Raw genomic sequence first — 26,776 nt, 5'->3', positions numbered from 1 at the left:
AACCCCAATTTATGAAAATGTTTGGAATGATTTCATTTTTACTTCAAATAATCTTTCTCCTTTAAATCAGAATAATATAGACCCCATTTGGGTTATTTTTTAATTCCCTTGAGTGTGATTTAATGGTCTCAAAATTCTGTGGTTTAATGACTTTCTCTTAATGTCTGGTTGATTTTCCTTTTTTACTAAGAGAAAAACATAATCACTAGAAAGTTACCTTTCACTTCAGACCCACATCAGAAAATTGTTTCAACCTGACCCTCTGACAGTTGTTTATTTTTCTCTCACCTCTACTGACATGATATTTTTTACCTCTTGTTTAATTTTCACATCTCACTAATGTGTCATTCTAACCTGACTGTTGCTTCTCTGAATATTATTTTGAATAATTTTCCCAATTAAGGCTAATAAAAACCAGTGAACAGCCCTCCTGAGTTTAGATCATTAACGATACCTTTTGTTGTAGAAAAACAAGGCATTGGTTCATGGCTTAAAATTAATGAGTGTAGGGATTCCCTGGTGGCACAGTGGTTGAGAATCCACCTGCCGATGCAGGGGACACGGGTTCGTGTCCCAGTCTGGGAAGATCCCACATGCCGTGGAGAGGCTGGGCCCGTGAGCCATGGCCACTGATCCTGTGTGTCCGGAGCCTGTGCACCTCAGTGGGAGAGGCCACAACAGTGAGAGGCCTGTGTACCCCTCCCCCCAAAAAAATTAATGAGTGTATTCTGATGGATTCAAGAGCAAAATTATATCAATTTTATGAAATATTTTGGTCAGTCATCCAATGAGACAGATTAAGCTAAGTCGTAGATATATCATCTTAGGCCAGCACAGACACAGACTTACTTGATGCATAAAGGAAATACAACAAAACAGTAAATAGACATTCTGATGTGGAGAGAGACCATATAAAACATCAGGCTCTCCAAATAATATCTACACTAGTAACTATTTTTGTTTCTTATTTGCTCTGTGCCTTAGCTTTGTTCTTTCAAACTTTACTTTGTAACTAAAAGGACTTGGTGTGTTTCCCTTTATTTCCTGAGTAAGCACAAAAAGCAGATACTCATACTGCCTGAACACATCCATAAATAGTCCTGAATTTTAATAAATGTATGCTCTGGTCCTTGGAGGATCTGCAAAACAGATTTTAAAAACTGTGTTTTTTTCGTGATTCACCAGAGCAAAACTGATTTACTCAGTCATTCAAAACCTCATGTTAATAATACACATGAAGAAGCTGCTATTTCTGTGTAGTCTGAAGTTTATACAGTTTGAAATATCATGAGAACAGGAGTCATGTCTGTTGTTTTCTCCAGTACATCCCAATATCTAGCACTGTACCTTATTATGCCTCAAGCCCTGTCACTTACGTGGTGCTCCCTAAGACAATTTCTATTTTTGTATCCAAACTTTGATATTCTTTTTCTTAAAAATGAACCCAAAATTGTAAAAGCTTTCCTATGATAAACATGTCACCAAATGCAAGTTCATGTGCCTGAGGCACAGTGAGGCCAAATAAACCAAAACATCAGAGTTAAGAGCAGAGAAAAGTTTATTGCAGGGCTACGCAAGGAGATGGGTAGTTAATGCCCCCCAAAACCCCAAACTCCCTGAAGGATTTCAGCAATGCATTTTTAAAGGCAAGGTGAGGAAGGGGCGTGGTTGGTTGTTGCAAACTTCTTGGTGCGGGAATCCTTTGTTCTTGCAGCTGTCCACATAGGTCAGGCCAAGATGTTCCTGTAAACTACCAGCAAGACAAATGTTAATCTCTGTTCTGCAACATTTTATCTCTATATGAATGGAAAAGTGTCACACCATTAAAGGTCAGATCTTTGAGAATGGGCCAATCTGTATATTTCAAGCTATAGGCAACATTCTTAACTCAAGCAAAAGCAACAGAATACAAAGGTTAAAGTAAAAGAAACATTTAATATGGAGTCAGATTTGTTTTTCCCTATTACAAGCAGTTTGTATTAAAATTGTATTATCTTAGATTGACACATTTTTAAAAAATCACTTGTTTGCTGAGTCTCACTGAAGGCTGTTAATAGTCTTAGGGGGTTTGTGATTTGCCTTCTAGAAGAAATGATTTCAAAGCTGGAACTTGATTGATTTATCAGATTTGCAGAAAATGAGGAAGAATTGCAATGAGAAGGAACAAGCTGTGTTCAGTTCCTGAGTGTGAATTGAAAACAAAAGGAGGAAAAGTTGAGTTTAGCTGGAATACAATGAGGAAGAGTGGCCCCAATAGATTTGATAGAAAGCCAGCCTCTAGGTCATAGCAACTTGGCTAAGGTAAAATTATAAAAGGTTTAAAAAAGGGCAGCAACATGGTTGTATTTCAATTTTGTAAAAATCACTCTGGCTGAAGAATAATTTATAATTGCTCAAAGAAACTATAAAATTATTAGAATTTCATCACAAAAGTAGACTGGCTGAGATACATTCCAGTGGTTCAAAAGGATTACTTGATAAATCATGCCTCAGAATTAAAATGTATAGCAACAGAATGTTACTGACCAGGGTTCTTGGCCTCCTCAATCAATATAAATTGATAAGAGGCCAGGCAAGAATTCAGGCAAGGCTTTATTGGGGTTCTTGCTGCAGCATGAGGGAGTGAAAACAAGTAACAGTTTTCCTTGCTTGCTCAATGAGGAAGGGCAAGCTTCTTCTTTATATGCGATACGGGTGGGTCCAGGATTGGGTGGGAGAGGTGGCTTGGGTGGTCTGTCCACCCCCTTGGTGGTGCTGTGTGCTTGGTGCATATGCAGTACCCTGCTTTTGCTCCTAACACCCTGTTTTTTTTGGTCTTTTTGTATCTTCTTGTTCATAATTTTCCCCAACTGAACATGCATGCAGCTATTTTTAGTCCCTTCTAATTTCTTTGTATTTTGCTGCTGGAGGAGACATTTGTCCAGGTGCAAGCACTGCAGCAAAGGATCCAGGTCCCGGCCTCTCTTACAAGCACTGCAGCAAGGGTCTCAAGACCCATTCTATCTCAAGAAGACAATTCATTTTGGCTCCCTACTTGAGCATAGCTACTGCCAAAATCCTTAATTTATAATTCAGTGGTTTTATGAAACAGACCTCTTTCCTTCTCCAGTCTTCTCTCTTAACCACCTGCCTTACAGCCACCCTATGTCCCAAACAAAGAACGGCTTGATGTTCACACTCTTTTGCATTTTTACATACTCATCTCTCTCCCCAGATTTCCCTTCCATTTTTTTTCTTAATAACTTGTGACTGTCCACTGCCCATTTAGTTTCTCTCCTCAGGTTTTCATCTGGTCTTTGGATACATTTGAAAACTCTCTAGAGTGACAGCCTAACACAACTCTAGATCTCTATGTGTGTTAAATTCCATGTGGCAAGATTGGTACTAACAGAATTCAGTTTATTGTACTTGAGAACAATAGTATAAGAAAGCATTAAAAATATATTAAGATGTGCCTTTACCTAAATAAAACTTAAGTGAGATTATTTGTAATATCTCCATCACCCAAAGCCTAGTTTAATCTGTACCTTTTCCATTAGCCCTTTTAAAATTCACCAATTTAAAAATAATCGTTCCGTCTTTTGCATTCCCAAGACACAGGATTGATACTTTTCTCTGCAATTTGTCAATATCTTATTTCAGCGGAACTTAAACAGGTGTCTTTTCTTTAACAACTTCCATTAATTCATCATTCTTTTTCAAGAACTGGAAATGAGTGCTTGCTTCATTCATTAAAAAAAAAAAAAATTACAAATAGGTACTTGCTATGATGATATATCACAGAAAATAAATCAAATCTGCCCTTAGCTTACATTATATTAATAAGGGAATAAGGAACATCAAAAGAAAGAAATTCAGAATTGTAATAAGTGTAGAGTGGGGGCTGGCAACATGGAGGGAGTAAAATTGAAGTGACCATTTCTACCAGGTTTTGGGTTAGTAAATTCTACTAAGTTGGGTGGGATGCAGTTCATTAACCTAAATTAATTTCTGTATTTATAATTGTCAGAGATTTTTTAGGAAATATAGGCACGTTCTAATAAGTAAAGGTAAGTGGGTTCTGTTAACCATATGCTATAATGACAGCAAGTCCGTTTTGTTTGGGGCAGCAAATTATGCTCAGGGACTCAGATTGTCTTTGCCCGTAGTTTAAACACAGCTTCACTGTAGGAATTTCACAAACCAATAGCATACAGGGTCATGTCTCTTAATAAGCCAATAAAGGAATAACACACCCATGATAGATTAAATACACTATAGTTCAAGGCAAGAGGAGAAGATAGAAATAAAGTCCAAATTTACTTGAAGTGTACTCTTTCTATGAGTTTTGGTTTCTGGAAGAGGTGGTTTGGTTTTGCCAACCAAGAGCTGATTTGCAGCTGCCAGTGGAAAAATAAAAGTCTCTCAGTTGTTAGAGCATGTTGCTAGGGAACAATGGCAGTGGTGTTGACAGGCAAGCTGATATTCTTGGGGATCACCACTGGCTGATAAAGAAGTCTTCTTTATCATAGCAGAAACTAATGCCCAAGATCTTCCAAGAGCTAAATTAGCAAAGGGTAGCTTTGTCCAGACTGAAACTCTGGGATAGCCTTCACGAACTCTGTGTATTTATAGTCTAAATGTCCCCTTTGCCAGAGTTGCTTCTCCACAAGTTTTTATTGAAAAGCCCCCAGCTGGGGCCCCTCAGTAGCTGAGCTACTAAGTGCTTATCAATCAAGGACAGATGAGAAGATGGCATCCAGACACAACTTACTTCATTCTTATATCAAAACAACTTTACTTCTAAAAACAACTTCTTTTTTTTTTTTTTTTTGGTCATAAATAAGTGGATTTGAAGTCATAGCAAACCAATACACAACAACAGAGTCTCAGACTGAGTTTGCCACATGTACCAACATTTCTTAGTAAGTGGAAACAAAAGCAGCCTGATGTATAAGCTTAATGAAATCCCACTCACTGTACTCTCAGGCACTCAACTAGTACCTCTCATAGAAATTATTCACTGAAAGGTACATGCAGGAGTATTTTGATAGTCGGAATGACAAGCCTTATCACGGGATCAGATGAAAGAGTTCTCCATCAATTAGGAAACAAAGGATCAAACAAAGTTCTAGATCTAGAGAGTTGCATCAAAGGTGTTATACTGCACTTTCTATAGCCATTCCTGAAGTTATGTACTAGTGATAAAGTATGCCACATATTAAATAACTTTTCCTAGTATACAGATTATAAATAACATTAAATTTCTGGGGAAAAGACAAAGTGGGATCAAAAAGACTTTCTAGTGGAGACATACCTGAATTGATTAATGAGCAATGAATGAACAGTAACCCACCCTATATAGTAACAAGATACTTAGGACAGAATGCACAATGGCACACAGGGATGGAAAAGATCTAGTGCTGTGACAGAAATTTACAATTGGCTCTTAATAGTCATTCATTCCTTTTTGTATGACAGTATGCACAGCACTCTTACCTAAGCAAGTGGCCACCTAAAATAAAGATAACATTTCCCAGCACCTGATCAGTCAGGTATTGTCATGTAACTAAGTTCTGGCCAACGGGATGTAAAAAGTGAATAGTGCAACTTAAGAGATTGACTCTTAAAGGGAGAGGATGCGCTCCTTCTTCCACTTTTCCTTCATCCTTCTGTTTGAACTGTGGCTGTGATAGCTAGGACTCCACTTTCAGGACCAGAGGGTTTGTAGACAATTCTCCGTGGATTTTTAACATTCCTGCACATTTTCCAAGCAAAAATATTGGCAAGTTTTTTCACCGTCTTTTCAAGGATATTTGTAAATCGAACAACTTTGGAAGGTAGAGACAGTGTCTCTTTTGGGCAGAGAGCAGGCTTGCTCTTTGAGAGAGCAGGAATGCAATAATAAATATAATATCTACCTTCAAAGCAATGATTGGACAGGTTTGCTGGCAGCCCCTTTAAGGATTAGCAGCTCCTAAACTCCAGATGTGAGAAAAGTCCTCTATGTAAATAAGCATTCACCTGAATCTCTCTGTATCACCCTGGTGGGACTTGGAGGGACAGGGGGAACCCATGTGAACATGGAGCTCATTCTATCTGTTGTGCATGAGAAACAAAGTCATTTCTTTCTGATCCCAGAATCTTGTGTCTTTTACCAGCATCTATGAAACTGTGGTAGGCTAATTTGTTAGCTTTCAGGTCCGGTAAAATTTCACTCTTCACAGTTCTTGATAAAGGGTCTTATCCTACAAATGGTAGATTGAAAGTTGGAAGCAACCTGTGTCTCAACACCTACCTGCAAAGCCACTTTACACACATTTGAACCCATATCTTAACTAATGCAGAATTTTTTTCTTCCTACTGCCATATTGTATGAACAGGCATACCCCTAAGACATTGCAGGTTTGATTCCAGACCACCACAATAAAGTATATATTGCAATAAAGGGAGTCACATGGAGTTTTTGGTTTTCCAGTGCATGTAAAAGTTATGTTTACACTCTATCATAGTTTATAGTGTTCAATAGCATTATGTTTTTAAAAACAATCTACTTACCTTAATTTAAAAAATACTTTATTGACAAAAAGTGCTAACCATCATCTGACAATGCAGGATTACCATAAAACTTCGATTTGTTAAAAAAAGAAAAATGCAATACCTGCACAACTCAATAAGGTGAAGCACAATCAAATGCAATAAGTGCATAAATCATGCATAAATAAAATGAAGTATACATGTACTAGAATATAAAATACATAGTGCTGAGATAGGCACCTGGCAACCAGATCTCAAAACAGGAAGATCTTGTTGCTAAACTTTATATAAAACTTTTCTGTGGGCTGAATAAACACATAAGTTTATGAAAGGGGTAGGGAAGACTCATTCATTCTCAGCAAAATTCTAGAAGAGTTTACTTAAGTCAGGGGTATTTCTGACCTCCTGTCAATTTTTGGCATGCAAGGAGGGATATACAGTCAATGTTCACAGCAAACTGACCTATGACAGTGATGTCTCCTAAGAATGTTGTTTTTCTGCCCTTTTCTCATTGCCTCTGAATGAAATTCCAGTTCCATAGCATGGCATACAATCCCCTTCATTCTCAGTCTAACCTTTTCATCCTACCAGCCATATCTCTTCTTCCCTTCCTTCACTACCACCCGTTCCACCAATATGACATACTTGCCACTCTATTTATCACCGGCTATGACCTTTTGTGTCCCTTGTCTTTATACATAATGCTTTCCCTGTATGTAATGCTTTCCCCTATTTCTTCATCTTACAAATTTCTACTCATCTTTCAACTCTAAGTTAAAATGTCATGTTTCCTTTCTTGCCATGAAACTGTCAGCTGTCACTTCTTATGTTGTCAGTGCATTTACTTCTAGTATCAGATCCTTCTCTGCTCTTCATATTCTCAACATCTAATTTGTCATTGTAGTTAAACAAAACAGGGAATCAGTCTAAACTATGATTAAATAGATTGTAAGAGGAGATCTGAGAAGATAACCTTGGATAATTGTCCATGAATTTTTCTGTGTACATTGCAACATTTATTCTAGATGCAAAATATTTTCAAGTATTGAAATTCATCTGTTGGTTTTAATAATTACTCCATAAAGCAGCCCCAAAGGACACTATTATCTCTTCTATACAATTACAATTCTCATTTCTTTTGCAAAGCTTTTTTGAGGAAAATATGTAGTGTATTTATTCTTTTCAACCAATTTTGCTCTAGTATTAATAATTTATATTATTTTATCTAAACAACAATAATTTCATTGTTAATCTGTAAACTATATAATAGGAAGAACATTAAAATGGACATTTACCAAATGAAATAAAACCCTGATAACCTAGCTTAGGCTTTAGTAAATAATTTATAAAATAACAGCTATGATGTATAAAACATTTATTTTACAAAAGAAACTGTCAGATATTATATCATTTTTATAGAGGTGTTACATAAATTTCTTTTGTATAAACCCATGTGTTACTGAGTTTTATTAGGAGAGGGTTCACACAAAAGTCAGAGAGATTGAATAAATAGTGGTTTATAATATATATATAATTATATTAAGAAGTCAATGATGTTGTAACTTGTGAAATTTAAGGTACATTTTATTTTCAAATACAAGGTTATGCTAATAGACTCAGTATTTGACTTCTATAATGTGAGCAATATGTTTAATTAATTATCATTATTTTTATACACATTTAGCTATATATTTGTATATGTCAGCTTTCTTTAATAATTTCAGAAAAGTGTGATAAAGTATTGTATAGAATTATTTTAGTATCAACAATGCTGGGTTCAGATAAAGTAACAGTATAATTTGTCACTATAATGTGTATGAATAAACACAGTAGCTTGAAGTCAACCATTCCATTAAAACAATAGAAAATTAAAAGGGGAATACTTTTCTTATATGTAAACTATGTACCAGGGACTGTGCTAGTTGCCCTTCATGAAGATACCTAACCAATAAATAAAACATCTGCAAAAAGTTATTTTGCTAAGTTTTAATAACAATATCTCAATATTATAGCATACTTCTTTTGAGTTAGATCTTCAATTTAAATGAAACAGAAATAAAGTTCAGATTTTGTGAAGCATTTAGGATGATTAAAAACTTCCAAGTTGGGCTTCCCTGGTGGCACAGTGGTTGAGAATCCGCCTGCCGATGCAGGGGACACGGGTTCGTGCCCCGGTCTGGGAAGATCCCACATGCCGCAGAGCGGCTGGGCCCGTGAGCCATGGCTGCTGAGCCTGCGCGTCCGGAGCCTGTGCTCCGCAATGGGAGAGGCCACAACAGTGAGAGGCCCGCGTACCTCAAAAAAAAAAAAAAAACAACAACTTACGAGTGAATAATCATTTCACTTCTGGGTGATTTTGCAAGCTAAATTGTCCAATACTTGTCCTTTAAATTGTTCCTATTGGTTAATTTCAGCATATCGCAAGACTGAGAGCCAGCAAACAACTTGTGAGTAATCAAGCAGAGGCATTACATCCATAATGGGAACACTTGGGCAATCAAAAGTATTTTTTCATGGCAGGCATTGAGAGAAACATAAACATCTTAAAAAAATCTCCAGGATTTGAAGTCAGTTTAAAAATCATATTTTAGACTTACTAAAGAATAGTAGAGGATGAATTTTTAAATCTAAGGCCTAAACTATTTTATATACTAATAATGTCTTCCTATGCCTTTACTTAGTTAGAATTAAGTCTGTTTACCAATATATTAAGCATAATGTCCACTAGTAAAGCAAAAATTTCATGACATCTATCCTTATTAAACCATAAACAAGTTATAACATTCCTCTACTCAAAATCCTCCCATGGCTTCCCATTTCACTTAGGGAAAATGTCTACATTTGCTTTAGACATTAGACAAATGTCTAAACACCTGTGAAAGGCTCACCTTTTACCCCCACCCATCATCTCCTCTGCTACCCCACCCACTATCTCTGCTTCTGCTGTTCTGGCTTCCTGGCTGCCCCTGGGACTTTGCACTAACCTGTTCAATCGACCTCAAATCTTCTCCCCCAGAGATATTCCTGAACTCACCTCCAAACACTACCATCTTCTTCAAGTTTTGGGGCAAATATCACCTTCTCAATGAGACCTTTTTTTATCATATATTTAAATTTGTAACTACAACTCCCACTCCCACCATTTGCACTCCTTGCTCTATGTGTCTACAGCCCTTAGTAGTATATAATACATGTGTTTACTGTATGTATTATGTCTATATCACTCCTAGTACAATTGAGTGTAAGGAATTGTTTCCTGTTTTGTTCATGGATATATTCACAAAATTTGGGATGGAGTGTGACATATACTAGGTATTCAAAGTTATGTGTTGAATAAATGAGTAAATAAATAAATTCAACTCTGTACCTTTCTGTGATACAACCTTCATGGCTATTATTAAATAAGCAAGAATGTTTTTACTAGGAATAGATAATGTATTTCTACTTTTGTATTCTATGAATGTATTTTAAGTACCATGTGTGCTGTAATATTTCTTTTCCTGGGTTCCTATCATACTTATCAGTAATGAAATAGCAAAATAAGTGTATAAAGTAAGTTTCAGCAATATTCAATCAGGCTAAAATCATTGTACTCTTTCTTCCTATAAAGTTTTGTCTATCCAGATAACACGTTAGCTATAGCATAGACGCTGATTAAGAAAGCTAGTATTATGACAATATGTGTTTAAATTATTCCATTTATTTAGTGTTCTAAACTGTGAATACAGAACACAAGAAATAGGCATGATTTGCCTACTGGCAAAATCAACAGCAAAATCAGTTGCTGAACAACAAGTAAGATAATCGATTTTCTTCTAATTATGCTCATTTTCAAAATTGAAGATAAATGTATCTTATTTTTAAAATAGATGATGCATTAGATGATTTAATTATTTACACAAAAATAGTTTTAATCGAACATTCTAGAAATAAAGAGGTTAGAAAATTATCATTTTAATTTCATCTAGTATACAGCTTATTAAAATCATGGGATTCAGGTATATGTAATTAGCTCTAATGTTCCTTTAACAAAATTTTCCATGTGAAGTAATATATTTTTAACACATTTGAGGCTCATTCTGTGATCGAAAATTTATTTGTGAAGGACTTTTCCTTTCCTTTATTTGGTCATACAAATACAAATTTAGTATTAATACTAAATCACGTTTGCTCAATTGTGTTTTTAGGTTGTATTCAGTTGGAGGTCGTGATGGAAGTTCCTGTTTGAGTTCAATGGAGTATTATGATCCTCACACAAATAAGTGGAACATGTGTGCTCCAATGTGTAAACGAAGAGGGGGTGTTGGAGTGGCCACATGTGATGGTTTTCTTTATGCAGTAGGAGGTCATGATGCTCCTGCTTCAAACCACTGTTCTCGGCTGCTAGATTACGTAGAAAGGTAAGACCCCAAGGCACGGTTATAGTGAAAGAAAGAATGCAAATTACATTGATACCTAATGCAAGCGATTATAAAATCTGCATAATTTAGGAAAGTAAATTCAACTCCTAGAGCTGCTTTATTAGTCTCTCTCTTTCTCTCGCTCGTGCGCGTGCCCACGTGCACACGGCACGCACACACACACCACTTTATGCCTTACTTTATTTTTTCTTTCCCCGTCCTCCCTCCTTCCTTCCTTCTTTCTATTTTTTTCCGTTCTTTTCAACTAATATTTTTTAAATCCCTACAATTTATTTTACATAATTCTAAAGTTATCTTTAAACTTGTCATTAATATGTTTTAAAAGGTCTATTAAAATACAGTTTTAAATAATTTTTTTAAATGCATGAATGTCTGTTAATTCTTTTTTTAAAAACTTGGATATTTTATTTTATCTGTTCTATTCATCCTGTCTTATTTGTTCTACTACTGTCTTCAAATTCGTAAAGGTGAATTATGAACTTTGTTTTATGCCATACCTTTCTTAATGTAAGACAGGCTTATTAGAACTATATTGCCTATTATCCTGGTGTATAGAAGAAGTATAGATCCTCGTTTAATTCCTTCCTAAAAATGGCAGGTGCACAGAGGCTGGAGTGAAAATTTACCTTGGCTTCAGTCTTGGTCCAACTATCCACACACTTCCTGGCATGGTTGTGGCTGAATTCTCTTTAGTGGATGTGGATCTCTTAGCACTTTTATGTCATGTGAAGTAAGGATTAGAGAGTTAGAGAAACTTACAGTGATATTTTCTATTATATAAGGAAACATGTTGATACATGAGGAAGTGAGATTAGGAAATATTGAGCATATTTTTTTTTTTATCACCTGGGATAGGATAATTAATTCTACCTTAATGAATAACTTCAAAAGTTTTAGTGACTTAATACTATAATGCTCTTTTTTTTTCATGCTGTGTGTCCATGTGATATTATTACTCTAGTACCCAGAATGACATAAGCTAAAATATGGGCACCGTTGGTCTTCATGTCAGAAGGGAAAAGCCAGAGAATAGTACTACATTGTTTATGCATTCTTAAAGATTCAACCTTCAAGTAATATAATTCTCCTTTGTTGATACTTTGATGACAACTCAGTCACATGGCCACAGAAAATTTCAGAGTGTGGGAAGACAGTATCTGACCTTGTACCTGGGACAGGAACAGATGTCTGGAGGATCACACTGATGACCACAGTAATTTTCCTTTTAATATTAAGAAACCAAATCCTTTATATCCATGCTTGATAGTGGAATAGTCAGTGGAAGAAAGGGGCTCTATCTCATTTATGATAATTTATTCTTAGGATACGTGAACATTTTTACTGAGAATAAGGCCATTGGTAAGAGATAACTTATAGTGAACAGGCTCTGTTCAAACTTAAGCCACTTCTTGCATAAAATACAGAAATGTTTGACAATATTGCTACTCTGTGAATTGGACTGTAGATTTATGGCTATATATACATAGAAGATGGCATTAAACTCACCACAGTTGCACTTCAATGTTCTCTTGTGCAATGAAATTAGGAACTATAGGTGCTACAGTGAGGACAGTGGTCAGAGTCCAAATTAATAAATATATGCTTTTATAAACACAAACATGCAACCGTTTATTTAAAAAACACTGCAAATAGAATGACAGGTTATTCACATTTTCCTCTGCTAAATTCTTGGGAAAAAATGACAAAGAAAATGAATATGATGAGGCTGCTATTTTTATGGAAAACATATAAATGCTACTAGTAAAATGATATTTCATACACATTATTTTCTAAGTTTACTCTCTAATGCATTAAAATGTTGTTTGTGAACAGAGACGTAAAGGATTCAGTCTAGGAATACATTTATGGTGCAAAATTTTATTTAATTAAGCATAACTCTTTTAAGTTGTAGGAGTTCAGTGGGGATGAACAGCTTAAGTAATGCAGAAGCACAGCATTGTCATGATTCTTATCCGAGCTCATACCATGTGTCAGGTTAACAGCATTTTTTACAATTTCTATAAGATATATTCTATATTGATGATCTTACATAATGGTACCCCTGTAGAATTACTTTGCCCATGTAATGTAAGGAATGTTTCTTAGTATATAATCATAGGCAAACAAATCATTAGGAATAGCAGGTAGTGTACAATGTTATGTAGATAGATAAATAAGTAGATAGACAAATGTTATATGACAATGATTACTTATGGAAGTGTAAAGGTATTATAAAGTAGCAAAGTACAGTTATATACTACCTATCAAAAATTGTAAAGTCAGGCTTTCTTAAATGCAAGGAACATTGGTACTTCAAATCAAAACAGATAAGAAAGCAGAGGCTGAGTAAGAACATGAAGTTTAGAATAGTTGCTGGAACAGTAAAAACTAATTTTGTAGCCAAACTTCACTCTAGTGAGAGCATCTTAGTGGACAAAAGCAGTGTGCAAAAATGCAGTAAGTCCTAGCAGAATTTAGACCCAGAAGGTACAATTCATTAGAAAAAGCACATTCATCTATGTATTCACTTATTCAATAAATATTGTTTTGTGTGTGCTTTCACTGTACTAAATAGAGCTTAAAATGTATTAGAAAAAAAGGGATAAAGAAATGAATAATTAGAACTTTGAGATCACAAAGCTGGAAATGAGGCAATGGATCAGAAAATATACTCAAAGCCATCAGTACCACTGCTGGCTAATTAGAGATCAGGACCAACTTTGCCCTTGAATCTACATTCCTGTAATGAGACATGATAGGAAAGGGGTGTCAAGATTAAAGGAACCTCCTAAACCTACCTTTGTAATATCCACTCTTGCTTCCTCCAATCTTTTTCCCTTAGAGTAGACAGAGGAAACTTTTCATAATACACATTTGACCTGAAAGTGCAATGGAGTTTTCCTTTGTACGAATAATCAACATAATGAAAAAATTATTTGTTTTGTATCAATTTTTCCACTAAACTAGATTCTATGTGCTGGCCAAGATTGTCTTGTCTATGCCTATACTCCTCCACTTGGCTCAATTCCTGGCACTGAGTAGGCATTTAACAAGCATTTATTAAATCAGTCAGACACCAAGAAAAAGAGATCTCAAATTTCTCACAAGGAAAACATTATGAGGTATACTGTAAATAGGTAGGTAGGTAGATAGATAGATAGATAGAGATTTTTAAGAGGGATGGATAGAGGGATGGATTAATGTTCAGATGGACTAAAGGAAAGATAGACAGGTTTTAAAAGGGATAAATAGAGCAATGGAAGGATGGATGGATGAATGTTTGGATGGACTGATGGAAAGATAAGTAGATAGATATTGATTTATTACTTCTCTATTTTCATGTGGACACCAATTCCATCATCACTGGCTGAGAATTCATGACAACATATACTTTAGGCATATCTTCAATAGAGAGAAAATGTTTGATTGATGCTAAAATATTAAGCAATTATTCATATATTTGTTGAAAATTATATCATTATATCTTATCAGCCAAACACTATTAACTACAATCATAACTTTGATATATAACTTATAATAAATATACAACTTTTTTTCAAAGTCTACCAAAATCTACTCCAGTCATAACAGAAAAAATCATCTAAAATAACAGTATTTAACTTATTACTGTCAGGATATGACTCTATTTTTATCATCTTTAGATCTTTGTTAAAAATGAAATAATTTAAGATATGCTGTCTGACATACATGGATAACTACATTATCTACTTAAATAATTCTTTTCCGATTACCATAAACATTAATATATAGAGTAAGTATGGGATTTTGGATTCTTTCATTTCTCTTAATTTCTCATTTCATCCTTTTGGTTTAGACATAATCCAAGAATTTCTGAACACTGAAGAGAGATGGTAAAAGAGAGACTTACTTTTTATTTAAATTATGGATGCTATCCTAGGCCTTAAGTAGCACATTAATATATTAATTCACATTTTTTGATATGTGAGATCCTAAATTTTCTACAAAAATGTAATTGCTTGAATTGTTTAAAGTTAAAATGTTAGGTAGACACTTTTTTACTTTATAATAAATATTGCTTTTTATTATTCTTAAGATCTTACTGTTGGAACCAGCCTAATGAGTGCAGCATGAAAATATATATTTTTTTGCCTTTGTTTTTCTATTATTGTACATGCATAATCTTTGCTACTTCTTTAATAACAAATTATGTTCAAATTTCTGGTAGAAATATATACAACAGATGGAGATCCTATGACAGTCTACATATATAAAGCCCTTGTTTTATAAGTGGATGCCATAATTATTAACCTATACCATAGCCATACTAATTTATATTTGTGATTAATATTTGCCTCAGTAGCTTATGAGGCAAGTGTTATCTTTGAAGTGCTCAGCTGGACACAGGGAGTGACAAAGTAATCTGTTGTCCCGGGATATTCTGCCTGTGATGCTGACATCATGGTAATTTATCTGCAAGCTTTGGAGGAAGGAGAACAATTCTGTGGAAAGTAGATGTACATGAAAAGATGAAACATGTGATGTCTTATATAGATGGAAGGTTATCAACGCCGGTATCAAACTCTGAAATTCATTTTCACATTGAGAAAGATATTTAAAAATACATAATTTGGGCTCACAGCACTAGTAAATTTTTCTATTATATGAGTACAGAAAATAATTACATAAAGAATCTATTTCTCCTTAGTTTTGAACAGTTAAAGATATTTATTTTAAAAGTGAGTTTTTACTAGCATTAAGATCTTCTGTGTATGCTCCATGTTCTGTTGATTGACAATAGCTTAAATAATTTTTAAAACTTTAATGAGAAAGGTACACCTGAGAGGAGTCGGAGTTGCTTAGCGGGTCCTTGCTTTCTCCAGTTCTGTCACCAGCTCATCTCTCCTCCCTTCAACCTTGAAGAGTAGATGCAATGGAATATGACGTAGTCAAAATAGAGATTTTCATACACCTTCATAGAAAAGTTGAAATCAAATTAACTTTTAAAAATACGTTTGTATAAAAATAAGCAAAAACTGTTGAAAGGGGGGGCAGAAATCTAGTTATATTGTCCATTAAACATAAGATAAATTTTTATCTTCTAATTGTGGAAATAACAATGCTTGAAAAAGTAATGGTACCTCAAAAATTTCAAGGGAGAGTTTCAATGAGAAACTAACTTTTATTCTGTGGTTGTCATATGCCTTTGGCAAGTTTTCATTTTACAGCCAATTTTAGCCACTATATACGGATGCATCTCTTTCCTGAGGGCTGTAAACTTTAATAGAGTCCCTGATGCAGAGCTCACATTCTGACCATGAAGGCCAAGGTGAGAAGTAGGAAAGGCAGACAGCCTAAATGCAAAAAGACAGCAGCCGCCCCCCACCCGCTTTTTCTTTTCTTTCTTTCTTTTTATAAACAGGCAACCCGAGGCAAAAAAGAATGCTTAGAACAAAATTTTGTCAAAAATGTGAACAGACAATGATAGTGTTCACTGTTAGTAATTGTTTGGAAAGAGCTTATACATCTGTGGATCTTTCTCTAAGCTAAAAAATGCTGTTTATTTCATTTGGGGGGTAACAGTTATGTGTATCCCAGGCTGAGAGGTAAATCCACGGAGTTCTAAATACAGAAAACTCAATTTAGATCCATTAATGTGAGAACCAGGATAACCATTACGGGGTAATTTTGAATTAGTGTGATTACTGCATAAATATCCGGGAGAGAGAGAGAGAGAGAGAGAGAGAGAGAGAGAGAGAGAGAGAGAGAGAGAGAGAGAGAGAGAGAGAATGTGTGTGTGAGTGTGTGTGTGGGGGGGGTAGGGTTTGGACTCAGTTTTTCTTTTGGTTTGGTTTGATTTTCTAGCAATATGTATAAGTTTAAATATCATCACCATTGCCAGATATAAATTAAAAGATTGCTATTAAACACATAAAATATGTTGCCTACCACTGAAAACAGGTTTATTTAATTCAAAGATTTGGATCTTCTAGGAGAATGCACTAAATTTTTTAACTTTTCTTCAGGAATTTTGTAAAATGTGAAAAGAATGATATCTATTTTGAAGTGTAGGATATTATTTCTAAGTGTGTACCTAGATATAGGACATACTAATGTTTTCTTAATTTTCCCTGAAGTATGAGTATATGAGAATATCTTCATTATATGAGCTTCTCTTAAAATTTCAGAAGCCTTTAAATGCATTTATTATTCCTTAGTGCTCTTAGTGTTAGCTTTTTTCTCAGTTCTTCTGCCTTTTTGCAAAGTGATAAAGTCTGCTATGTAGACAGTAGCTGAAAAGAATCCTATACAGCTGAATAATAATTACATGGGAACTAAAATAGGACTTCAGGAAAAGCTACTTAAGTGAAATGATTGTGACAAAAGGCAGACTGACTTCTATTGGAAAATGAATAAAATATAAAGAACATTCACGTTTCACTGAAATTAGGAGTATTATACATTCTTCCTTGTAAAGTTATTTTTATGACAAAAATTTCCTGACAGAAAAGTAAACAACTCGCCATATTCATTACCCAGATTCAACAACCATCACCAAATTGCTTCATCCATTCACCTTTACAGTATTTGTTTTTCCTGAAGTATTTTAAAGTAATTCTTTACTTTAGCTCAAAACCTTTATGAATTAATCCCAGAAACAAACAATGGAAAATGATCAGAACTTTATATTTTTAGCATAATCACGTCATTATCACAACTAATAAAAATTTAAATAATCTCTTATAATCTGATACCCAGAATTATAATTTCCAAAATGTCTTAAACATATTTTAATAGTTGGCCTATAAGTTGGGATCCAAGTAAGTTTCACTCACTTTATTTTGTTACATTTTAAAGTCACATTTAATTTAGAACAGCTACTTCTTCTTAGTAATTCATTTTATTACTGGGCTTTTTTTCCCTGAAAAATTCAGTCAGGTATCTTATAAAATGTTCCACTTTGTGGATTGTACAATTGATTTCTTGTGGTGTCTTTTCTTTTCTCATCTTTCCTTTTTTTTTGTCCTCTGTTTTTATGTTTATATATTTCAAAATATTCATGGTAGAAGTTTAAATATCTTAAAGAAGATTTGATAGCATAGATTGCATATTTGCATTTGCGTCTATGTGTGGCATTCAACCAATCTCTCATTTCACATATATCATCTTGGCTGTCACAACTCCTCCAGACATGGTGTGTAAATGCATGTAATGTACTGGGAGAAATATTCTCTGCAAAATATAAATTTCACATCCTTGCGGTCCTTCCAGGCATTTCTTTTGTACAACCTTCTTTATTTTCAATAAACTGTAGGTGGATTTTTTTGGCTTGTTTGTGTTTGTTTCTTTTTTTCATTAAAACTTCATAACAAGATTGGAGTAGAAAAACAAACTAGGAATAAATTTGCTGTGATCCAGTCTTCTTTTATATTTGCTCTACTGGGTTCTTACTAGATGTTTTTGTATCTGAACCTACAGTTGTAGGTTAAAGGCAAAGGGTGGCTTAATCATTCCTTCTTAGCTGAAGTAAAGCACACTCACCAAGGAATTCTTTGGATTCTTACCACCCAAAACATAAAATATCTGTATGTAATGTATGGTAATCAGACTCTCTGGAAATATAATTATTTTTGGTTAAAATTCAATAATAATATTTGGACCCTCTGCTTCAATTTCTTCATTTACTAATCTCTCCTTTCCAGTGAATCCTGAGTAATTGTCACTAAAAGATAGCTCTGTTCATGTTGTACTTATTTCCTCAAGTTTCAATGATTCCCTATTTTCCTATTGAGTAAGCACAAAATACTTTCTTACTCTGGGAATCAAGCAATCCATGAGCTGATCAAAAACCACCTTTTTAAGCACTGCTTCTTCTTATACCCTTGAACCTGACCACACTGCACACCTATTTTCCACAAAGCTGGCCATACATTTTTATTAACACTTGTGTTCCTTTGGGAAAATACCTCTTTCTTTCTAGCAAATTTAGGATAGATTTTCAGACCTGATTTAAAGGAGACTTCAAATGTGAAGTATTTAATAATTCTCCCAGATTTTTAACAATTACTTCTGTTTCATGACCATAACACTTTCTTGTACCTGTTTTAAACAACTTCATCCTACTGTGGAACAAAAGTTATTTACATATCTGACTTCCTTGTGGAAAGAAATCATGATATTCATTTTTGTAAGATGACTCGGCATCCATCCAATTAAGAGTCTAGGTATGTTTTTAAAATACCTTTAACTATAGAAAGCCAGACATTGTGGACATTGGTTCCTGAAGACCTGCTCAAATATTGAGTTTTTAGGAAAAAAAAAGTTAAGTTTTCTTTTTCACGGCTTGTTTTGAAAGGCCATCATTAATATAGTAAAAGTTGAAAGTGACTAGAATATGTTATGTCCTTTATCCTTAAATTTTAGATATGATCCCAAAACAGACACATGGACCATGGTGGCTCCTTTGAGTATGCCCAGAGATGCTGTTGGTGTCTGTCTCCTTGGTGACAGACTATATGCCGTTGGTGGCTATGATGGGCAGACATACCTCAACACTATGGAATCCTATGATCCACAAACTAATGAATGGACCCAGGTAAGATTGTTGCCAGCATAAGTTACTTCACATATAAGAATTTATTTCACTTACTTCCTTTGGAGGAGAGGGGTGCATACAGCAATGTATCTAGTTGAATTACTCTGAACTCAAAATGATTGATTTTGTCCATTTTCATGTTCATTTTGTAAAAAGCTTATTAAATTATATGTTTTTGTGTACTTTTCTCTTGTGTATTCTATACTTCAATAAAATTTATATTAGAAAGTTACATTCATGCTTCAGTGAGATTCCACTTTATTATAATTCATAACAAGAGACAGGAACTGAATTTTAATTAGCTGAAACAAAAAATAAAAGTGGAATATATTTGTTCACAAAAACTCATCTTTAAAATATTTGGTTTTAGAGATAACAAAAATAAGAGAATGGAAACCTGAAGAAATCAACTTTCTGTCTCCTGTTTTTGCTTGACTATCTTTGTTAGGTTGATTGCTACTCACTGCAGAGAGAATTTTCCATTGGTGGTGCTGCTGGAAACTCTAAGTGGGAATCCTCACAGCCATAATCAGAAAATAAAAGAATTCTTTGTTCAAAAGAAACCCCAAAACAAACAGCAAAGAGCTCTGAATGGTCTGTCATATAAAGCACTCATTCCTGGGCAAACACTTTGGCCAGGAAGATGGAGTGAAATAATTGGCTGATCTTAGGTTAGCCTTTGAACATACACTGTAGTTAGAGATCCAGTATCATGCTCAGAGAATCTCCTAATCTGGTCGAAGATCTGGACTATTTGTGTTGGGGTGTGTGTGAGTGCTGGGGACAGATGAGAGGAAGACAACTTAATTATGGTGGAAAATTACTTATGCTGTACAATTACTATAGCCTTTCTTGTAGTGAAGGGAATGGGTATATTTTCAGACTTTTGTCCTTATATTCAATTCCTCCATACTTTCTGTCTTTGCCAAATCTCTCAATATTTCTTATTTCTCTCCTTTATCAGAAACTTAAAAATGAGAAACAATTTAAACAAACAAACAAACCAATTTTCCATCAATGGATGCAGTTAAATTCCAAAGTCTTACTTAGTTGAAGCAGGATAAAACCTCATCTCCTCTTATTCCTTAATGTATAGAAGGCTATATTTTTGATCATAGAAATTGACTAAAATTTGATTGAAGTAAATTTCTTTGAAAAAATGTTTACTTTTAAAGATACATAACTTCCTTGATTGTGCCAGTTTTGATGATATGTGTTCAACTGAAATATTAAATAAGCTGACTTTGAAGTACAAAACTAGACTCCTCATGGTCAGACTAAGGTATCTGCCTTATGAACCTTACTCTTCCCCAAGGGAAAATCCTTTGATTCCAATGAAGAGGCATTTGGCTAAGAAGGAAGAAAAAAGGTGGAATGGAGGAACAAAGAGGAAGAATTTGGAGAACTAGGTCCTGTGATGTTCTGTGTTTTACTTTAATTGCTAGAAAGAAGCATTCCTTATCCAGAGAGCAGAAAATATAAAATAAGTTGTAATTATTGCACAGAGATTTTTAGAAGATATATTTTAATTCCTTACCTTCCTGAGTCCCCAGTGTTTACAAAGGGAGCACTGCTATGATTGTTGACTTGCTAAGGAAATGTACCAGTTCAGTGGTATATGTTTTAAATGTGCTACTTTTACAAATGAACATTAAATAAAGGAAGTTTATGGATATATAAATGATATAATATCTTCATTACATATTTATAGAAATGAGCTATTATGCTTATCATTGCTCTAAAATTGAAATTAAAATAATGTATGTAATAGTAATTGGTAAAATCATCCTAAAGGCCATTTTCCCTCATCTGTATTTTATTACACTCTTTTGTATCATATAGTATCTTACAAAGAGCAAAGTGGTATTTAAAATGTTTTATAATGCTCATCTACCAGAGTGTAGACAGCAGAAGCAAGAAGAAATACAATCCTGCAACCTGTGGAACAAAAACCACATTCACAGAAACATAGAAAAGATGAAAAGGTAGAGGGCTATGTACCAGATGAAGGAACAAGATAAAACCCCAGAAAAATAACTAAATGAAGTTGAGATAGGAAATCTTCCAGAAAAAGAATTCAGAATAATGATAGTGAAGATGATCCAGGACCTCAGAAAAACAATGGAGGCAAAGATTAAGAAGATGCAAGAAATGTTTAACAAAGACCTAGAAGAATTAAAGAACAAACAGAGATGAACAATACAATAACTGAAATGAAAACTACACTAGAAAGAATCAATAGCAGAATAACTGAGGCAGAAGAACGAATAAGTGACCTGGAAGACAGAATGGTGGAATTCACTGCTGTAGAACAGAATGCAGAAAAAAGAATGAAAAGAAGCGAAGACAGTCTAAGAGACCTCTGGGATAACATTTGCATTATAGGGGTCCCAGAATGAGAAGACAGACAGAAAGGACCTGAGAAAATATTTGAAGAGATTAGAGTTGAAAAATTCCTTAACATGGGAAAGGAAATAGCCACCCAAGTCCAGGAAGGGTAGCGAGTCCCAGGGAGGATAAACCCAAGGAGAAACACACCAAGACACATAGTAATCAAATTGGAAAAAAAAAGAAAAAATATTGAAAGCAGCAAGGGAAAAATGACAAACAACATACAAGCGAACTCCCATAAGGATAAAAGCTGATTTCTCAGCAGAAACTCTACAAACCAGAAGGGAGTGGCATGATATAATTAAAGTTATGAAAGGGAAGAACCTACAACAAAGATTACTCTATGCAGCAAGGATCTCTTTCAGATTCACTGGAGAAATCAGAAGCTTTACAGACAAGCAAAAGCTAAGAGAATTCAGCACCACCAAACAAGCTCTACAGCAAATGCTAAAAGAAATTCTCTAAGTGGGAAACACAAGAGAAGAAAAGGACCTACAAAAACAAACCCAAAACAATTAAGAAAATGGTCATGGGAATATACATAACAATAATTACCTTAAATGTGAATGGATTAAATGCTCCAACCAAAAGATACAGGCTTGCTGAATGGATACAAAAACAAGACCCATAAATATGCTGTCTACAAGAGACCCACTTCAGACCTAGGGACACATACAGACTGAAAATGAGGGGATGGAAAAAGATATTCCATGCAAATGGAAGTCAAAAGAAATCTGGAGTAGCAATACTCATATCAGATAAGATAAACTTTAAAATAAAGAATGTTACAAGAGACAAGGAAGGACACTACATAATGATCAAGGGATCAATCCAAGAAGAAGATATAACAATTATAAATATGTATGCACCCAACATAGGAGCACTTCAATACATAAGGCAACTGCTAACAGCAATAAAAGAGGAAATCAACAGTAACACAATAATAGTGAGGGACTTTAACACCTCACTTACACCAATGGACAGATCATCCAAAATGAAAATAACTAAGGAAACAGAAGCTTTAAATGACACAATAGACCAGATAGATTTAATTGATATTAATAAAAAAATTCCATCAAAAACCAGCAGATTACACTTCCTTTTTCAGTGTGCACAGAATATTCTCCAGGATAGATCAAATCTTGGGTCAGGAATCAAGCCTCGGTAAATTTAAGAAAATTGAAATCATATCACGTATCTTTTCTGACCACAACACTATGAGATTAGAAATGAATTACAGAGAAAAAAACGTAAAAAACACAAACACAAGGTGGCTAAACAATACGTTACTAAATAACTAGGAGATCACTGAAGAAATCAAAGAGGAAATAAAAAAACACCTAGAGACAAATGACAATGAAAACACGATGATCCAAAACCTATGGGATGCAGCAAAAGAAGTTCTAAGAGGGAAGTGTATAGCTATACAACCTACCTCAAGAAACAAGAAAAATCTCAAATAAACAATCTAACCTTACACCTAAATGAACTAGAGAAAGAAGAACAAACAAAACCCAAAGTTAGCAGAAGGAAAGAAATCATAAAGTTCAGAGCAGAAATAAATGAAAGAAATTAACAAAAAATAGCAAAGATCAATAAAACTAAAAGCTGGTTCTTTGAGAAGATAAACAGAATTGATAAAACATTAGCCAGACTCATCAAGAAAAATAGGGAGAGGACTCAAATCAATAAAATTAGAAATGAAAAAGGAGAAGTTACAACAGATACCGTAGAAATACAAAGCATCCTGAGAGACTACTACAGGAAACACTATGCAAATAAAATGGACAACCTGGAAGAAATATACAAATTCTTAGAAACTTCACTTCCAAGACTGAACCAGGAAGAAATAGAAAATATGAATAGACCAATCACAAGTAATGAAATTGAAGCTGTGACTAAAAATCTTCAAAAAAAAAAAAGTCCAGGACCAGATGGCTTCACAGGTGAATTGTATCAAACATTTAGAGAAGAGCTAACACCCATCCTTCTCAAACTCTTCCTAATAATTGCAGAGGAAGGAACACTCCCAATCTCATTCTATCAGGCCACCATCACCCTGATACCAAAACTAGATAAAGATACTACAAGAAAAGAAAATTACAGACCAATATCACTGATGAATATAGATGCAAAAATCCTCAAAAAAATACTAGTAAACAGAATCGAACAACACATTAAAAGGATCATACACCATGATCAAATTTGATTTATCCCAGAGATCCAAGGATTCTTCAATATATGCAAATCAATCAATGTGATACACCATATTAACAAATTAAAGAATAAAAAACATATGATCATCTCAATAGATGCAGAGAAATCTTTTGATAAAATTCAACACCCATTTATGATAAAAACTCTCCAGAAAGTGGGCATAGAGGGAACCTACCTCAACATAAAAAAGGTCATATACGACAAACACACAGCAAACATCATTCTCAATGGTGAAAAAGTGAAAGCATTTCCTCTAAGATCAGGAACAAAAGAAGGATGTCCACTCTCACCATTATTATTCAAAATAGTTTTGGAAGTCCTAGACATGGCAATTAGAGAAGAAAAATAAATAAAAGGAATACAAATTGGAAAAGAAGTAGTAAAACTGTCACTGTTTGCAGATGACATGATACTATACATAGAGAATCCTAAAAATGCCACCAGAAAACTACCAGAGCTAATCACTGAATTTGGTAGAGTTGCAGGATACAAAATTAATGCACAGAAATATCTTGCATTCCTATACACTAATGACGAAAAATCTGAAAGAGAATTTTAGGAAACACTCCCATTTACCACTGCAACAAAATGAATAAAATACCTAGGAATAAACCTACCTAGGGAGACAAAAGACCTCTATGCAGAAAACTATAAGAAACTGAAGAAAGAAATTAAAGATGATACCAACAGATGGAGAGATATACCATGTTCTTGGATTGGAAGAATCAATATTGTGAAAATGACTATACTACACAAAGCAATCTACAGATTCAATGCAATTCCTATCAAATTACCAATGGCATTTTTTACAGAACTAGAACAAAAAATCTTAAAATTTGTATGGAGACACAAAAGACCCCAAATAGCCAAAACATTCTTGAGGAAAAAAAACGGAGCAGGAGGAATCAGACTCCCTGACTTCAGACTATACTACAAAGTACAGTAATCAAGACAGTATGGTACTGGCACAAAAACAGAAATATTGATCAATGGAACAAGATAAAAGGCCTAGAGATAAACCCACACACCTCTTGTCAACTAATCTATGACAAAGGAGGCAAGGATATACAGTGGAGAAAAGACAGTCTCTTCAATAAGTGGTTTTGGGAAAACTGGAGTGCTACATGTAAAAAAATGAAATTAGAACACTCCCTAACACCATAATCAAAAATAAACTGAAAATGGATTAGAGACCTAAATGTAAGACCGGACACTATAAAACTCTTAGTGGAAAACATAGGAAGAACACTCTTTGACATAAATCACAGCAAGATCTTTTTTGTTCCACCTCCTAGAATAATGGAAATAAAAACAAAAATAAACAAATGGGACCTAATGAAACTTCAAAGCTTTTGCACAGCAAAAGAAACCATACCAAGATGAATGGGAGAAAATATTTGCAAATGAATTAACAGACAAAGAATTACTCTGAAAAATATATAAACAGTTCATGCAGCTCAATATGAAAGAAACAAAGAACTCAATCCAAAAATGGGCAGAAGACCTAAATAGACATTTCTCCAAAGAAGACATAGAGATGGCCAAGAAGCACATGAAAAGCTGCTGAGCATCACTAATTATTAGAGAAATGCAAATCAAAAGTACAATGAGGTATTACCTCACACCTGTTAGAATGGGCACCATCAGAAAATCTACAAACAACAAATGCTGGAGAGGGTGTGGAGAAAAGGGAACACTCTTACAGTGTTCGTGGGAATGTAAATTGATACAGCCAGTATGGAGAACAGTATGGACGTCCCTTAAAATACTAAAAATAGAATTACCATCTGATCCAGCAATCCCACTACTGGGTATATACCCAGAGAACACCATAATTCAAAGTGACACATGCACCCCAATGTTCATTGTAGCACTATTTACAATAGCTAAGTCATGGAAGCAATTTAAATGCCCATTGACAGACGAATGGTTAAAGAAGTTGTGGTATATATATACAATGCAGTATTACTCAGCCATAAAAAGGAATGAAATTGGGTCATTTGTTGAGACTTGGATGGACCTACAGAGTGAAGTAAGTCAGAAAGAGAAAAGCAAATATCGTATGTTAACGCATTAATATGGAACCTACAAAAATGGTACAGATGAACTGGTTTGCAGGGCAGAAGCTGAGACACAGATTTAGAGAACAAAAGTATGGACACCAAGGGGGGAAAGCCATGGGGTGGTAGGAATGGTGGTGTGATGAATTGGGCGATTGGAATTGACATGTATACACTGATGAGTATAAAATTGATGACTAATAGGAACCTGCTGTATTAATAAATAAAAAAAAACATTAAAAAATATTTTAAAATTTTATAACAACTTATTTTAGTACAATAAATATTAATTTTAAAGCTATTAATTACTTTAAGATTTTACATCCATATCTTATCATTATTTGTATTTTTAAGACTCTCAAGGGACCATCAGCAGACCACACCAAATTCCTTTGAAAATTTTCAGGATTCCAGGCCACTAGAGAAAGTTCTGGTATTTGCTGGATAATGCCTGTCACCTTCCCTTCACATACCCCATAAATGGACAATATCATCTGGTTATTTCATTTACTACTGGCACCATAAAATGTCCAAGCATTAGAATAAATAAGCAAATATATTAAAATATATAATAATGTATGTTTGGAAAATTTCCC

The 26,776-nt window shown here is 34.4% G+C and overlaps 1 protein-coding gene across 1 annotated transcript in view; it reads left to right on the top strand.

Annotated features, from left to right (window-relative positions):
- The window catches only part of KLHL1 (kelch like family member 1), a 368,376-nt gene that overhangs the window by 336,911 nt on the left and 4,689 nt on the right, over positions 1-26,776 (top strand). Inside the window, exons 9-10 of the mRNA XM_059041531.2 lie at positions 10,704-10,916; positions 19,341-19,512. Coding sequence (XP_058897514.1) covers positions 10,704-10,916; positions 19,341-19,512 — 385 coding nt within the window. The remainder of the gene's footprint in view (positions 1-10,703; positions 10,917-19,340; positions 19,513-26,776) is intronic.

This window comes from Kogia breviceps, chromosome 16, assembly GCF_026419965.1.
Source record: "Kogia breviceps isolate mKogBre1 chromosome 16, mKogBre1 haplotype 1, whole genome shotgun sequence".
In the NCBI taxonomy this organism is placed as follows: Eukaryota; Metazoa; Chordata; class Mammalia; order Artiodactyla; family Physeteridae; genus Kogia; species Kogia breviceps.
This window is presented reverse-complemented; position numbering and strand designations above follow the sequence as displayed.